At 43.2% G+C, this 18,069-nt stretch overlaps 1 protein-coding gene across 4 annotated transcripts in view; it reads left to right on the top strand.

Moving 5' to 3' along the window:
• ankhd1 (ankyrin repeat and KH domain containing 1) overlaps nt 1–18,069 on the top strand; it is a 69,276-nt gene that overhangs the window by 3,718 nt on the left and 47,489 nt on the right. For all 4 annotated transcript variants that reach the window (XM_088932384.1, XM_088932382.1, XM_088932386.1 and 1 more), the window contains one exon: nt 15,962–16,115. In XM_088932384.1, the coding sequence (XP_088788510.1) occupies nt 15,962–16,115 (154 nt within the window). The remainder of the gene's footprint in view (nt 1–15,961; nt 16,116–18,069) is intronic.

Below are 18,069 nucleotides of genomic sequence, written 5' to 3'. Positions count from 1 at the left end.
ATGTCATGGCTGCTTTTCGTGTCTGCATCTCTGTGGGTTAGCAAGAATGACAGCTGACCAGAAGGGAAGAAGCTGGGGGTGGGTGGCTGGGTTGTGTGGAGTTTTCGCTTAGCTTGAAATCGTTTTGAGAGCGGATTGTTGTGAGAAGCTGTCAGTTTCAGGGGGCCTTGGTGACCCTGCTGAAGTTGTGGTGTTTTGAACTGTTTGTCCTAGCTGACTGCAAGCTGTTGTGGGCTGCAGTTAAAATCTGAGGTCCAGGATTAGGTAGACACATTGCCAGGCCTTGCAGGCTTCACGAGCATGAGCAGGAGCAGTAGTGCACTCTGGGAGCTGTAGTGGATTAGTGGAAGTGATGTGCACTGTCAAGCGCTTCGCTAGCAGTGGTTGAACTACAGCCCCCAGACACCATTGTATCCTGCATTCCTTTTATACACATTCCTGAAGAGCTGTCTGCCATTAACATTTGCTGTGTGTCATTTCCATAGTGTTTTTTCTACCCATTTCATTTGCACTTCTGTTCTCTATTCCAGTGATGAGAGAATTTATTCTGTAATAGTAAGGACTTTTATAGATGGGGAACCTTCTACACAAATTACACCCATCATTTTATAATGCAGGCGCTTGTATTAATCACATCTTATATTTGTATTGAATAAACATCTTACGTGTTATTAACACTGTTTTTGTGGACAGATTCTTCATCTAACAAAACAGGGGGTTGTAATAGAAGCCCAGCCACATGCTTGATTCATTCAGTGTGTATTTTTATGACAGGGTGGTGCCCTTTTTTCCCTTCTTCCCATGGTTTTCACCAACACACCCTGTGCAGACCTCCTCTGCTCCTCTTGATTATCTCAAGATGGTTTTCCAAAGGCACTGGCCCAGGCTTTTGGACCCTGTGTTACACCAGAAATCATCTCTTAAGATGTTAGTTTTACACTTCCCAGTCTATGCCGGTGCCTGCATGTTTTTTTTTTTGAAGTTTGGGTTTTTTAAGAGCCACTGCGTTTGTGAGTGGTGCGTAGCAGTGAGAAATGGTCATTCCCAAGAAGAGCTTTGCGTTGTTGTAGTGTGAATAAAATCTCATTAGTGCGATTATTCCAGTGCAGGTAATGGTCCTGCGTTGTGTTCTTCTTCAGAAGACGGGAACATTATCAGATGGCTCACGCCTGTTTGGGGCGCACAATCTTGAGTGCTTTACACATTGCTACCCCTTCATTTGAAAAATCTGATTATATGAAGTTTAACAAACATTTCAGGGTTAAGGCCTTTATCTCTTCAACGAATTAATCACTGCACCTAAAACTAGATACTGCTCGGTGTCTGTTCCTGGTTCAGCACAAGGGCAATGCTATTGTGATGTGCGTAATAATCCTTAAGAGAATTGCAGATGAGAAATAAATGGTGAACCGTCCCCACAAAGGGAAAAAACTGTATATGACTTAAACTGGCAAAGGTACAAATTGCTATCTTTTAACAGCTTTAACTGGAAATCTGAACAGTTTTTGCTGAATGTGATGTCCAGTGTTTCCAAGTGTACCAGGCCGTTTGCTTTGTGTAGAGTCGTATAGGTTCTGGAAAAGTCACCATCTACACACTGTCTTCAGCCTTCGTATAGCATGGTGGACTCTAGGACCTGCTCTGGATTCTTGTTTTTAATGATGTGCACCTGAGGCAAATAAGGAGGTCAAATGTTCCTTCCAGCCACCATGCCCAGTTCGGGTGTAGGTAGAGATGGATCTCTTTTCCACTCAAACCTGTTCAATACAGCTGATTTTAGTAAGCAGTTATTGTACTTGGAGCATAATTGAAGCGCATGAGCTTAAAACTGAGAGGAGCCCATCGAGCTATTTTAAAGAAGTCATGGTATCTGCTTTAACCAGCTTTATGGCTGGGTAGCTTGTTCCATACTCCCATAGCCTTTTGGGTAAAAAAAGTGTCCCAAGTTCCCACATTATTTACGAAGTCAAACGAGTCGGAGATCAGGGTTTGGTTTTCTGGCGGGAATGAGATACAGAAGGATTGCTGTTGCACAGTGCTGCGTCGAAAAACCACGAGTCCCATTGTTGAATCCTGCATAAACATTTCAGCAACCACGGTGTGGGTCATGTGATCAAAGGGTGGCCATGGCCAGAAGAAATGGCAGCACTATGGGCAGTTCAGGATTCTTTTTAAAAACGAGATCAACTTCAAGTGATACATAGACAAATCAAGCACTGGATCACAAGGACAGAATACAAATAAAAACCATGGAAAACATAACTGCTGGCACAAAAAATAGAATCGGACATGATCCGTCTGTTCTTCTGCGTACCCTGTGCGTGACTATCAAAGAAATGATCGCAGGTAGATCCGAGTTGCTTAGTGTATTTTGCTAAATGAGTTGTTTTCCCACTTAATATTGGCAATTTGTCTCTGATCTTGTTTTTGAAATCTGTTATTTAATATTTGATTACGTTGGTACTCTGCAGAGACTTTCCACTATGTAAAAAAGCTTAGTGGTTATTCCTGTGACACCTCTCTGTGTGACTTGAGTCTAGTGAATTAGGCACAATATCTGTGAGGAGTCAATTTAGGATCAATTTAGAATTTGTCACTGTGAAGTGAATGTGCTTTGTTTCCATGAACTTGTGTTTTTGGTCATGTAGCACTTAGTTTTAATTCTAATGTGAATGGGGTGTACTTACAAGTCAGTGTATCTGTTATTTTTAGATGATAGATAGATAGATACTTTATTGATCCCGTGAGGGAAATTGCAGTTTAATGTAGTTTCACCTTTAAGTTGAATCAGGCACTGGAAGGCCGCCTGATTCTGGCCAGTGGGGAGTGGGTAAAATAGGGCCTGTTCTGTTTCCGTGTACTTCATGCTTTCAGTTTCCTGAAAAGAAGTAGTGCTGTAGTTCCTGGTGTTTGGAGTCACCTTTAAGTGTTTTTTAACTACAGGAATGTTTTAGCATAGTCAGTTTCCTAAGCCTCAAAAGTCTCAAGAACCTTTGGGTACTTGAAGGTCCATTAACCTTTCCTTTTTTTCCCCCTGCAGTTTCTTTCACTAAATTATCATGCCAGCTAAAAAAAAGCTATAGATTCTTTGTAGGCTCCTGCTCAGGGTCCTTTGCTTGAGTTTGAGCAGGTTGTGTAGGAGACACTCTGGCAGACCTGAAAATTTAAATTTGGGAATGAAGTCCACCCTGCTCCTTGTTTTTGTGTCCTATGGCATGATCTCTGTTGGGAGGAGACTCTTTTACAGCTGTTCGATATCGATTCACAGTTTATGTGCAGTGTACTCCGGCAGTGTCGTTTATTAATCTCTGTTGTCTAGTTAAAAAACACTGAAGTGCATCTCCCTTCTACGAGCTCTGTTTGTCCTTGATAATGGGCACTCGCTTGAAAACGCTGTGTGTAGAATTAAGAATTTTTTTTCAGTCGGAAGAGACTTGTAAAGATGGCGAGAAAATCCCAAATGAAGATAATTAGTAAGATAGCAAACATGATGCATTTGACGAAGCAACTGAGAATTTTTCATCCAGTCTTCTTGGATATCGCTTGCGGCTGGTGTGTAGCTTTGTAATGCATGGGTTTGCGTGGCAAGGCCCTGTGGTCTTGCTAAGGAAGAGAATCTGAGTGCTGTTGTCCACTTTAGACCTTTTTACTTCAGTGTTAAGAACATCGGGTCTCGGACAACAGGAGGCCTTTTGCTTGTAGGTAGCTAATTGATCCAGTGTTCTTACCTAGCTATTATCTTGGAAGAAGCCAGGCTATCTCTTTATCAGTGACTGGGTAGCTTGTTCCAGACCTTCACTACCGTTTGTATAGGAAGCTCCTCCTGTTTTGAGTTTTTGAGCCTTTAATGCAAGCTTCATAATTTTAAAGGCATTGTACCTTTAGTGCAAAGGATTGCTTTTAGCTTAGTTTTCCAATTAGTTTTATAGCTGTGTAGGCAGTGTGATGGTGATATGGCCTTCTTTTAAATTAGAATGGCCATTATACTCTCCTAATTCAGAATACCCATTTTTTTCACATGTTGACTCACTGCTATGAACCCTGTGGCTGCACACAGGGAAAAGTGAGGAAGTGTGAACAGACACTTGCCCCTCCCACCTGCCTCCAAGCCAATCATCTTTTAACAAATCACAGGCAGCACCGCCCTGTGCAGGAAGCTCAGTGCTGATTGGAGGACAAGCCTGTCCCACCCTGAAAGCTGTGTGTGCCTACAAGCGCCTGGGTGGCCACAGGGATTCGCTGTATCAATAACGGAGCCCTGGGCAGCTAATCCCGGGCTCCCCTCAGTGCCACCAAAGTAATTGTGCACAGCCAGGTGACGCCAAGTGACTTAGGCTCGAACCCGCGATCGAGCCTGGATGAGTCAATTCAGGGGCCCAACCTTTTCTGACCTTTGTCCAGCGCTCTTTAGAGGCTTCAGGCCCAGGCGATGAGGCCGTTGTAGACGAAGGTTTATTGAAATTTAGAATGTGTGGTGCCAGTGAACAGCCAAAATCTATATTTGATTTGAAATAAGTTGTCTGTTCTATTTGGGAGCTGCTTAGGGCACATGAACAGTGCAAGAGCTGGCAGCGTGCACTCCAGTGGGATTCATGTAAAATCTGAAGGGTAAATCCCCATTGATCTTTTTCCATCGTCGTGTGAAGTACTGACTTTTACTCTGTATTTTACCGCGGTGTTGTCCCCCCACCCTGCTTCTTTTTAATGCCCTTATTTGTCCTGTCCTTAAATGGCCCAGTCCTTGCGAGCTGCTGTGCTGAGCGTGAACAGCAGATGGAGATCCCTGGAAGGCCGTGTGTAGAAGAACAGTGACCGAACTGCCTAAAAAGCTGTCTGTGTGCCTCTGGAATGTTTTAACGCCACAATAGTAGTGTATTATACATGCCATTTTCATACCAGTATTCAAAAGTACTGCATCTTACCGTGTACTGAGTTTTAAAAAACATTACTAGAAGGCCAAAGATTTTGAGGATGTATAAATCATGAGGACAGAGTCCTAAAAGCTCTTGGATTGTGTTCTGTCCCACTTGAGAAGTTTGTATCCTCTTCTGTTTCATGTCTAACATATTGCTTAGTTATGTTCATCTGCTGTTCTGACTTTGACAGAAAAAGAGTGAAATTAATGCAGTTAGTACAGCTTCAGTGCTGAATGTCCTAACGGTGCTTCACCGCTTTGACACTTTCTCCTCGCTTTCCTGCCTTGTGGGCTCCGTCAGTCACTAAGATAAGTCTTATAAAAAAAAAAAATTGAGAGCATGGATGGAGATCTAATTCTGCAGCAGCGTGATCAGAATACATCATGTCTGTGAAATCTGTTATCTGCACATTAATATAATTTGCAGAGGATACAAGCTCTTCATCAGAAGCACTGCATAAAGTCAAGATGTAGCTCGCATTTGTCTGAAGCGGTTATTTGGGAGCACTGTTAATTGGAAAGGAGCTAATTGATTTAATCGTGTAAATGTTGCCGATGTGAATTGCGCTCTTTAAAATGAGTGCATTTAAAATCCAAAACTTCATTTTCACTAAAGCTTTTTTTTTTCTAGGAAGGTGGTTAGTGAGCCTAGTGGAATCTCACGCAACCAGTTTTTAATGTTTAGTGTTTCTTGCTGACTTTCAGTCTTCCCCAATTTTTATTACTTTTCCTTATTTTTCCCATTTATATCTCAGCCTTGGTTAATCAGCTATTCAGCCCGTTCTGCAACACTGATTCACTGACATTCGAGATCAGTACTCGATTGAGTCCGATTCGTGAATCGGACATATGAGGTCCCCCTCCTACATGTTGAGTATTGGAAATCAGAATAGCACAAGTGTCTAAAAGCTTCAGTGTTGATGTCTAAAAGCATGTTTTCTAAGCAGAAATGAATTTGAGGTGTTGCTCTTGCGTGGTCCCTTCAGCATTGAAAAGCCATGATTTCCCCTGTATGTCAGTTTAGTGAAGACGAGAGCCATTTCTAGTACTGATCTGTGACCCACAGATCTGCTCAGGCACCCGACTGAGCCTTTACAACTTCTGGCCAATAATTGAAATAGCTTCTGTTTCAATTATGTATTTCTGCGTGTATTGTAAATATCCATAGTACAATTTGTTTAGAAAGGAAGTAAGCATGCACTCTTTCTGCAAGTGTGTATTATGAGAACTACTATATAAAAGTGTTTAATTTTTCAACGGGGGTCAGTTTATGAAAGTAAATGACTTGAATGTGTCTTGTGTTCATGATGTAGTGGCAACTGTTGAAAACTGCTGGAAATGTTGAGGTGTGGTACACTGTGACTAAGAATGTATTTAATACTTGGAGTAATATGACCTCATGCAATTTTGAAATTTGACTAAAGAAATATTCACCTACAATACTCAGGCTTGTATTGGTGCTATAAATGTTTTAGGATTGTGTATGTAGAATCGTATACTGCACGAAGCACGATAATACTTGTTAGCAAATCAAGTTATTGACCACAGGAAAATGCTGATGTTTAATAGGCACTTTCCAATTTATAAAAACATCTATTAATGATGAACATATGCAGGTTGATTCCTTTGATGTGTTAACTTTACTGTAGCTTACCTCCGTGTTTAACTTTTTTATTAGGAATCCAAACTGCCTTAATGAATTTGAGGCTCATTTGGTTTCTGAAACTGCTGCTCCAGTTACAGAACGTCCACTCTGCATGACAGTCGATTGGGGATATTGGCCCCTCGGGGCACTTGTCAATCGGCACGAATGTTGATTTCTTTCTCCTTTTGCATGGGGCTCGGCCCACACTGAGTCATGTCTCCAGGATTAAGATGTTCAACCAGACACTACTCATCGGGTCTGTAGGAAGACGATTTAAACTGTTGTGCACCCTTCACACTGAAATCCCAGATAAGGTCTGTGCCATGTGACGGGATCGTCAGGCTGAACATCGTTTCCCACTGGTTTTGTTTGGCGAATGATTGTTATGACTTGTCCACTGTCATATGATAAAGATTTAGGATTGAGGTGGTGAATTATGAAATCAATTTTGGACAACCTGACTTCTAAAAGATACACAGCTTGTATGATAAGAATTTTCTGACTGACTTTTGCAAAGCTCTGGGGAAAGACTGAGGTCTGAAGGTGGGGGAGGAGAGAAGGTAAGAGTTGAGCATCTGTCAGAAAGGCCTGAGCTGGGAGATGTGATCTGTGAGGCGCTGGGTTCGCTGGGCCCATGTTGTGGACAGAGGTGTGGACCACACGCGTTGGAGACGGAGCTTTCAAAAAGATATTCTGGACTGCGCAATTCACAGGAGATGTCTGTAGTTCTGGGTATTATCTTCTGTATATATAGTTTTTTGGGCAAATAGCTGCAAAAATGAACTAGGCGCCAAATCTTATATACCAAGCCTGGTTCCTCTAAGAAGCATCTTAAATTTATATAGAACAGTGATGCTACACTTTTCTTTTAAATAAGGTTGTGAAAGTAATGCATTGTATTTACCAGCAATGCTTGCCAGGCAGGCACTGGCTTCCTGTGTATAAAGTGGTTTGGTAAATGACGTGACTTTTGAATGTTTTAACAAATACTCTTTTTAAAATGGGAACATATGCGATATGCCAAAACACAAAATACAAATGTTTGATTAGTATCGCCACCAAATATTTCCCCCCACAAAAAAGTTACAGAAAGAGTGGTTTTTGTAGCAAGTGCTCTGTCATTCTACTGGACCGATATGCCGCTAAATATTTGTTGTCCGGCGGGGTCTCCTGTGAAAGTGGCAGCGCGCTAGGACATGGGGCCACCTCTGGCAGCAGTACTGCCTGCACAGCTGTGATGCCTGCTTTGCACCAGGTTGCAGATATTGGCCTCGTGGGACTGTCCTGCTCCTCGAGGAGAGTCCACTCAGGCCTGTGTGGGGGTCAGGAGCTTGAATGGATTCTACTTCCTCTGACGGTTGTATTAAATCCTCCATTGAAGTAGCCCTTTCTGTCACTTGGCCTTTGTAATTCATTCCATTCCTTTTCTTTCTGTATCCTGTTCTTATTTTGAACACTTTATTAAGTTCTTTCTTCCTACTTATTCTTGTCGATGTATGAAACCATTTGGGCTTACAGTTTTCTGTTTCTTTGATTCACTTGCTCTTCGATCAACCAGATCTGCTCTGATTCGACGCATCTTTCAACCTGCCATCCATACAGATTTCCTATTTCTCATCTTCCACTTGTTTTAAGCTCAGTCTTACTCTTTCATTGCCCGTTTCCCAGAAAGTGTAAGCTTCTGTTTTGGTCTCGCTCTCAAGTTTCAAGATATGCACCTGATAAGCAATCAAGGAAGGTGAGATTCTTATAACTGTGGTAGGATTGTGAGTTTTAACCCTTTATTGTTAATGTTAAAAATGGCAGATACTTTGTGCAGCACAGTGATGTGGCAGTTTGCATACAGCTCTTGGGTCCTGGGTTTGGTTCTGGATTGGGGCACACTGTTTGGAGTCTGTTCATTCTCCCTAGCTTTGAGTGGATTTTGCTAAGTGTTTTTCCCCCACTTGTTAATTAATTCTCTAAATGGTGTGCATATGTGAGCCCTGCAATGAGTTAGTGTCTTGTTGTGCTTTCTGTGTGAGGGTGCCACAGCCTGGAGCACATGAAACGGGTTATTGATGATGGGATGTCAGACCTTAACATTGCAGGTCTGTTTTATACTGTTAACGTTACCAGATCAGTTTTACCAATTTCAATTCAATTACTTAAGTACTGACTGCATTAGGGGAAGTGTGGTTTATTCCCTGGAATCTTAGTGTTGTCTTGGTTACTAACAAGTAAAGCAGAGGTGGTTTTTATGTAGAATAATGTGCAGTATAAGCTGGAGATATAATAGATGCATATAATGAAGATATCTTGAAACTGGTAGTGTTCAGAACTAGTTACAACATGGTCTGGCTAGGACAATCTTCAAGTACGGATGTCTTTGAGCCCAAGAGTTTCTGAGAACCAGCATCTCTCCACAGTTTTCAGGTTTTCCTTTAGAGCAACTGCTGGAATTTACATATTGAAGCAAGTATTCTGGCATATCCTTGGTGAGCAGATCCAATCGTAGAAGGGTTCTTACAGTTTAGTATTTTTCTCGGCTGCAGTCGGGCTTCTTTATGTTTGGCTGGGAAATTCTTCCACTTCAATAAACACTTATCTCCCCTTCCTCTGATTAATCGAGTGAGTGGTACAGATGAATGAGCTGGATTCGCTCTCATGATTACTAATGGGAGTCACTTGGTCTCCTGCTCTTTCTGACAGTCGGGTGAACGCAGCTAATTGTATGCTGTCTGTGGATAAGTGTTGGAGTAGAGCAGTTCTTGAGTTATTAAAATACACCGGGTTAATTATTGTTCAGCAGTCTGCTGAGCAAAAAGTTTGTCACATGAAAAAGATCCATCCTGCTGTTACTGCAGGGATTGGGGAAAAGGGTTTGAGCTCCATTTGTAGTTCTTTTTTTTTTAGTTTTGGCCTTTTGGTTCAGTGATCTCCATGAGCAAGAAAGAAGAATACAGTTAATACAGTTGGAGACCAGGTTTATACAACTTCTACAGATAAAAGCTTTACATATACCAGTGATTCTGAAATATCTGTCCTCCAAATGCCTTGCATCAATAGAGCTTTTATGTTGGGGTTTCAAACTTTAGTTGTAATTAATCTGCTTTCACTGTTGAAATAATTAACTCAAGCATGTTTACTTATTTAAGAAATTTCAAGGTGTATCCTTAGCTTGTCAGGGACACTGATTGATAGCGCCTTTGTAACAATCTCTTCAATGGAGATTGTTGTTTATATAAAAGACCGCATTTCATTTCAAGCTCTGGTTTGTCAGTGGTCAGGTTTTCTACCAAGCAGGAAATATGGACCTCATCATGCTTTTGAAGAATGAGGTAAACTGCCCAAAAGGTGTGTTGGGGAAAATAAGGCTGACAGTCTAGTAATACAGGAGTCTCCAACATCATGTTGGAATTTTAACTTCAATATTTAAAAATGAAAATGCATCTGATCAGTTAAATGGGTGGCTTAAGTTAAGTAATTTAGAGATTCTGAAGAAAATTCAGAATGCCCTTCAGTCCTTAAGAACCAGTTGCTTTAAACAAATACAGTGCTAGATCAGTGACATCTATGTGCTCTTAATATCTAAATTTAAAGTGAAATAAGAGTATCTTGATTGGGGCTCTGTACATTTAGGCAGCACAATACTGGTCATTATTAAACCTAGCAAATGCATTATGGTACCACGCTGAGTGCTTGAGTAATCTAGAGTGACTTTTCACCGAACTGCATCTGCCTTGCAGTTCTCCGTCTGTCTGAGCAGAGAGCACGCGGGCCAGACGCCCGTCCTCTCTGGGCACGTGTTTGTGCTGGGGTTGGCCAGACAGAGAGGCGTGGCCTTGTTCCAGTGTCTGTAAACGCACCCGGTGCCTGGCTCCTGTGCCGACACCGGTAACAGGAGGCTGGATCCAGCACGTGATCAGAAGAGCACAGCTCCGGGAGGTGTGGGAGTAGTGGGCTTTTTATGAGAACAAGCCGCGTACCGGTGCAATTCGGAAACGGAAGAAGACATTTTAAAATAGCCTTCTCATCTGTAAAAGATTCACTCCTTCACATGAAATACATTTAAAATAACAAGGCTGAAGGCACAATATATGGGACTTTGGAGTTTTGGGGAAGCAATTCTAAAATAAAATTGCACTCCAGGAAACTGAGCACTTTATTTTACCTTACCTTTAGCTGATATACTTGAGTATATTTGAACACTAACCTACATTAACAGCTTAAAACAACTGAATAAAATTGTCTCTAGCCTACATGTAGCATTAGCAGCTCAGTGAAAGTGACAGATGTGAATTACTGCTATTTTTTTGGCATGTTTGTGTATGGTTAAATATAGTCCTCGATTCAGACGCATTGAGTAGTTGTTTACAAAACGTTCAATATGTGAGTTTTTTGTTAATAAAACATTAAATGCAAAGTGTTGACAGTTACTAACTGGTATTAAGGTGGTTACTGTCAGATAAGAGCCACAATAGTTCTGGAAAGAACTGCTAATACTATATGAGTGTATGGCAATGCCCTTTACAGCATTATCGAATGAAATTATAATTGAGAGAGTTTTTCAGCAAATCCAAACCAACTGCTTTTAAGTATTCACTCACCACACCTACCTTGCAAGTGCGTTTTTAATTAACTGCGCTTGTATGACTTAAACTGTCACGTCTGATAAACTGATCTGGACAGAGAACTGATTTGTTGAGTCTCTTGTCATCAGCCCTGAAACATTACCCTGGGTTTAGTGAACCCTGACCAAGTTTAAAGAAAGATGTCTAGCTGGTGCAGTAATTCTCCGTCATTGACTGCTCTGCACATATAGCTGTCAGCATTGACTTCAGGAATCCTGCTTTCCCTCAGGATGCGTCTGGAGTTCGTGAAGTGTGTTCCAGACCCTGGCCAATGCACTATTCCACTTGGTCATGAAAAAGGTTTGGTTTCTTCAGGTATTTCATGTGTTGAAACGTGCCCTATAGCATGCATTTAATGGACTCATCTTTATTATTTTTTTTAAATAACATCGTGTAGTACAGATTTGTAAGCGTTTGAAAGGCACCTCATGTCCCCAGAAACTGATGTTACAATACCCAAATTTAAAATGCAGTGCCAGTTGTAGATCTTAATTTCTGATTTCTGTCTTAGTATTTTGTTTGAGGGTGTACTTGGGCAGTGATATTTTTTCTGTTGTTCACACCTTTACAGACCCATGAGTGGTCAGTTCAGCTGACATTTCCTTTGGGGGGCTGAGCAGAAACCTGCTTTGACAGGGCAGTTTCGCAGCGGGCGGGCCAGCAGTCAGATTGTCGTTGACGGTGCATGCCTTGAGTGTTGTCCTCCTGTCGGCACTGGTGAAATGAGAGGCCAGGGCAGAGCTCCTGGAGGTGAAGCAGTGAGGGAGCGCTGCCATTTGCTGGCTTTCAGTGCTCCGGTGGGACCCTTGTAGTTAAAAGGGGAATCTGGAGACGTCATGTCTGGGCTGGGGGAATCTCTGAAGCCGACGTCTTGTTAACAGACAGCAAAGAGAATGAGAGGAGGATCTGTATGTGTATCTAATCAAAGCATGGAATGCAGAGGCATTATTCTGGGGGTTCACCTAAATGCTATGGTTAGCCAGGAAATGCCACTTGCCTTGACAGACTGCTGCTGTTTTTATGTTCATTTGCAAAGACTCCTTGCACTATGGAAATCCTGGCAGAACATCCTGTTTCTGGTGGATGTGTTCCATGATATAAATATGCTCCCTGTCCGACGCTATCGCGGCAACTGGTGCTTCATAGGATGGTGGAGGCTGCAGGCCTGTGATTCACACTGGGAGGCAGCAGCTTGTGGACGCGGGCAGTGGCTTACCGGCCAGCCCTGAGGGGGGTAGTGTGTGTGTGTGTGTGCGCACGCATGGATGCTTTCTGCCTCCTCAGCAGCCAGATCAACAGGCTTATGGATACAGCAGCTGCAATGGCGGCAGCCGTTCATGTCCAGCATGATTTCTCATGTTCCGCTTTTCTTGGTCCTTGAGAAATTTTTCTGCTGAGGTTTTCTCAGAGATATTGTAAAACGGCTTTCAAGATTGTCGTTTCTAAAGTAGATGTTAGAAGTGCATTTATGTACACAGGATGTATTCTAGTGTATAATTATAAAATAGTTGAATTACATAGTTCTAGTTCTTTAAATACCTGTATATTATACTTTAGAATTGCATTGTGGTCAGGAAGAACCACAACATGCATGAGTAATTTTTAACTCTTAATTACTGTATCTGGAGTGAAAAAAGTAGTGGTGATATAAGACAGTTTTTCCTCTAGGGCGGTCTGAAATCTTTGGTGTTTAAAAATTGCTTTGCAAACTCTCATTTTCTATTGAAATAGCAGTTACTGCATGACCAACCTTGGAGGTAATGTGGTGGCATTTCATTGTTTCCTGTTGTGTTCTGTTTGGCACCTCTCAGGCGCTTTGTACAAATTCACCTGAGCCTTTCAGGAGCTTCCGTGGGTAAATACTCTGAGGCAAAGCGGTTATCAATGCCTAAGTAAATGCTTTGTGTTTAAGTTATGCAGTCCTTTGGCTTTCTGTTTGTCTTCCTTCAGTGTGTGTACAGACAGGAAACAGACCGAAACATAAAGTCAGACCTGCTCTTTGTCGCTGCTTCTCGAACTGAATGAGCTGGCTGCTTACAGGCCGCTTTCTCCTGACAGGCACGCAGGTTTAAGATGCTGACCCTAGATGCGACGGTCTGGTTTGATTTTGGGTTATGTGTTGGTTGTCCTCTGCCTCCGTGTTTGTTTACGCCAAGAAGATGAAGGTGCTGGTATCTAGTCCAGCCTGTTTTAACCTCCATAATAAAATATCAATGCGAGGCTTTCCTGAGAGTGGTGGCAGGTGTTCGGCGGTCAAGGTCAGGCAGGGAACCCGCTGATCGGCTCCCAGTAATGTCATAACTTACGGCTTACAGTAATTCCGCTGGCTCAGGTGCATCAGCGCTGCCCGGCTGCCCTGCTCTTCGATGGCGAACGCATCCTCTCTGTTACTGTTTAGCTTCAGGGATTATTTTGCACAGCTGTGCAGAGAGGAATATTCTTTTCAGTCCGCCTTGTCCCTCCTGTACAGTAGGAATCAAGCAGGAATGAGAGTTATTAAGCTGCTCAGGGAGCAAGGACTGAGGCCTTTATTAGAATATAGTATATACTTTGATCGCTTCCAGGACATACCCGTCTAAAGTAAATTTGTTTTGCATTTTTCAGTTTGCTGATCTGTCCATCTAGATTGCTGCTTTTAAAATGCATGGGAAAGTAGAATGCTTAACTGCCCTTTCAGAGATCACAAGAAGCTGGTGAAGTGCTTTGTGTGGGGTGAGGACATGACCCAGTTAAGGTTTACCCTAAACTGCACCACACATCCACCCCTCCACCCCCAGACCTGTGTACAGTTTGGCTTATCTCGCCCATCTGAAAACGTGCTAAATCAAAGCAGAAATACTGCCTTAAAAAGCTTAAGCTTACGTTTGTCTGGCTTTGGAATCTTCTGGGAGTTTACTAGTCTGAGCTTTTCTGTGCTGTTGATTTATTCATATCAAAGAACCTGTAGACCTGCTTAGTAAGGCACTGATTTGTTCTTAGTTCTTTGTTTAACCAGGAGGTTTTGGTAGTCTGTAGTTCAAGCACTGACAAAGCCTGTCAGGATCTTCAGCATTTTTATTTAGTGGCAAGGGCCAAGTCATTTAGGAAACAATTCAAATGACTCACTTTTTTTTTAAGACTTTATCACCTTGCAGTACATTTCATAATTTATTTTGAATGCATCGGTGTTGAAACTCCAGTTGTATTTTTCTTGAAAAGAGAACAGTAATGAGGATAGCCAATAATTACAGCAGTCGGCCTAAAATTAGTATTACTTGCAGTTGGCTTTCATTGTCCATTGTCCATCAGCTTAGTGCGGCTGAACTCCAGGCATGTTTCTGGGCACGACGCTGGTCTGCCAGGAGAGGTATTGCAGATGTAGAGGTCTCCTTTCTCCCCTCTTTTGCAGTATGAGTTCTGTTGGTCCACTTGTTCAGGGTGGTTGTAATGCCAGTTCTAGTTCTCAATGCCTTTGAGCTTATGGCCCAGTCAGAAGTCTGTCGGTTCCCTGCTGTGGACACGCTCAGTGATGACCGTGATGTCCTGAACCGTCCCCATCTGTGTATCTGGAAGACACTGCCAGCACTGGGCGAATCACTTGGCTTTAATTTAAACTTCTGTAGCTGAGGAGACATTTCCCTGCGGTGTGTTTCCACTGTAGCACTTGTATGCTTGTGCAGGGTATGGAGGATGGCAGGGTGTAGTAGTTATCGGTGTCTAACAAGGAAGCTCGGCTCAGTAACTAACTGCATCACGCCACTGTCCTATACCCACCTCTCTGCTCCAGATGTAGGCACCACTGGTGCCGACGTCCCATTTGGCAGTATAATCAGATACAGAAATGCAGAGGTGGTGATGTCAAAATTTCTGATTCACTCATTTGCAGCTTTTTGATGGGGGGGGGGGGGAAGTCAATTGGAGGAGAAACCATTGACTGCCTGAAGGAAAGGTCATGCAGGTGATCAAGAAGTTCCAAAACTAATGCCAACGCTGTGTTGGGAAGGGGGCGAGTGTTAAATTAGTGGGCCAGCGGGTCGATCCCTCTCTGCCCTGCGCAGCAATGTTGTTGAAATGTAATCATGAGCTCCACATGGCTGCGGGGCGCTGCTTTGAGAAGTCGGGGCTCCAGCTGGTGCAACAAGCATTTTTGCCTAATTTGGGTTTTTTACGTTAAGCCACATACACCCATTGCTGTGTGTAGTCCCCGAACCTTTTCAAACTTTTGCTGTCTTTGGGCTTCCCGTCATCGAGATGGGAGTGAGGGGCTAATATTCTGGTTTGGAAAATCGGCTCGGAAACAAAAATGCGTTGAGGCCGTTCACCTGATCTACACGGGGCGGAGAATAAAGGTGGGAAATTCTCATCTCGGTCAGATGTCTCTCCTGCTCCTGTGAAATTCAGTCGTTCGGGTCGCGCCACCCTCTCTGCTCCTTCGCCAGCGGTCCTCCGTCATGGTCGCACCCCAGTCCTCCTCGTCTCGCAGCTGCGTCTGTACATTCGTGCCCCTCTAGATCCTCGCCCTCACGTCCGAGACGTTCCTCGTCTTTGAGTGCGGGTCCTCCACTGCCCGATGCACACTTATCTAAACTCAGTGTCCCAAAACGCCACAATGTTAGAGTTTATGAGAATTTTGATTGGGTAGAAAGTATTTTCCTTAAGTACATTTTTGTCACCAGTAGTCACCCTTGGCTATTGAGACTGTAATTTCTCAAGGCAGCCAGTGAGCTGAGGTGTTGGTGACCATCTTGGTGAGACATCATTGCAAAACGTGCAGGGAAGCTCAAGCCTCTCATTTGAATTGTCTTCCAGGTGGAGTCTTTCATTTTGGACCAGGAGGATCTGGACAACCCCATGCTTAAAACGGCGTCTGAGCTGCTCCTGTCGAGTGCAGCGGACGGGGCAGACTTGCGGACGGTAGACCCAGAAACGCAGGCCAGACTGGAGGCGCTGCTGGAGGCCGCAGGTACGTGTGGAGGTCTGGCGCACACAGAGCCCAGCCCGTCTGTGTTCTTTCAGACACGGCTCAATGGGAATGAGTTCTGAATTGGGTGTGCCAAGATCATCTTGACCTTAAAACGTTATGGGTTTCTCTTGGTGCGGAGGTGGGAAGGTTTACAGTTGTGGCCTTGTTACATGAAGAGCTTTGTGCAGCAGTTCTCCAGCTGCGCATGTGGTAGTGGTTCCTGTGTTGGGTTGTGCATGAGCCCTCTCTGAAATGGTCACCTGTGCCACTGCGTGTGCAGTGCCGAACACATGAATGCTGAATGAAGTGCCTCTGCGTCACTGAATTTAATACAGATCATAAAGCTGGCCCTTTTCTGGTTCCTGGCAACACCCCTCTTATTGAAGGCTCCTGGTGACCTTTATCAAATGCCACCGTTGACTTTCTTAATAAAACTGACGTGAAAGCTCTTGTGAACGTTTCTCATTTTGTCCTGGGTTGAGTCAGCCCCCATCTGTTGATGCAGAGGATAGGAGCTGCCATTTTTGTGACCTTGGACATGTGCTCCACGTTCTGTTGACACTTAGTTCACCAACCAAATTGATCAGTTAAAATCTGAACACTGAGTCATGGCTTTAAGTGATCAACTGGTTCACGACAAAACATTTTTGTTGTTTGGGTGAAAGGATGATGTTTAATTAAACTGTCCAGGAGGAATGTCTTTTCATCAGAGGGAATCCCATCTTTTGGTGTCTTGAACCAGTGAGGCCAGCTTTGTGATCACTTGCACCAGCTCCTCAGCTTGCGTCAGGAGTCTGTTGGCCTGTCTTGAAGTTCCCCGAGTTCTTCACGAGTCAAAAGCGCTCATTTCTACACTGTTGCTTTAATTAAATACTGGGTATACCATGCACTTAAGAATACATGGTACAGTGAAGAATAAATTTAACTTTAGAGACCATTTTTAAGCACTACAGTGCATTACCTTACACTGTACTGTTCAGTGATTAAACACTGAACGCACATTAATAAAAATGATCCAGTCACTTGGGTTCTTCCCTGACTTGACCGCACTGGGGGTTACCCACCGTTCTGAGTGGAATGGACGCTCACAGGAGACCGGAGTGTGAATCGGAGCCCTACTGGAGGCCATCACACTGCCTGCTCTACACGCGTCGAACGGATTTTCCATAACTCGAATCTTACTCCAGGACCTGTGGAGAGCTTTTACAGAAAACTAAGGGAATTTGTATTTGGAGTATAATGTAACCTGGGGAGATGGTTCGTTATAGCTGGAATTGCAAATGCCAGTTATCAGGCACGTGGTTTCAGTGTTCTGTGTTTAGTGTAAAAGGACTTAGTCCTTTTTGATTGCATGCAGCAGAACCTACATGACCAATTACAAACCAGATTGCCTCAAAGGTTATGGGAAATTGAATCGGGGTTACTGAAACTATTTAAGAAGGGCGTCTAACAAAGCTGGATGCTTTCTAAATTTGATTCATAAGAGCTGGAGCGGCATGTTCCTCAAAAGACCTGATCAACCAAAACACCTTCTGGTTGGGAACAAAAACTTGCATCCGGATCTTGGAATTCATCACCCAAAGGGGATTGTTTTTCCTGTGTGAGAAGACCGATGTCAAAACATTACCAGACTAAACATCTACTTATCTGGAAATCATTGGATATAAAGATGATGTAACTAGGTGGAGCTGCCAGAGTGGCCCCTTTTCTCGAGCTTGTGGTGCGTTTCTGCAGAGGAGAGGTTTTTTTTTTGTTTGCTTCACTCCAGTAACTTCAAGAGACTGAAGTGTAGAAAGTCACTTCATTATTATCCAAGAACTGCAACAGTTATTGAAGTTAGCTCCGTGAAAGTGTTGATTTCTGACCCTTTTTCCCGTTTCCTCAGTTGGAGTTCTTATCGGAGTGCCTCACTGGCCTTTATAAAGCCTGACCTCAGATGGATACCTGTGTCCTT

This window comes from Atractosteus spatula, chromosome 14 (genome assembly GCF_055471065.1).
Source record: "Atractosteus spatula isolate fAtrSpa1 chromosome 14, fAtrSpa1.hap1, whole genome shotgun sequence".
Classification (NCBI taxonomy): Eukaryota; Metazoa; Chordata; class Actinopteri; order Semionotiformes; family Lepisosteidae; genus Atractosteus; species Atractosteus spatula.
This window is presented reverse-complemented; position numbering and strand designations above follow the sequence as displayed.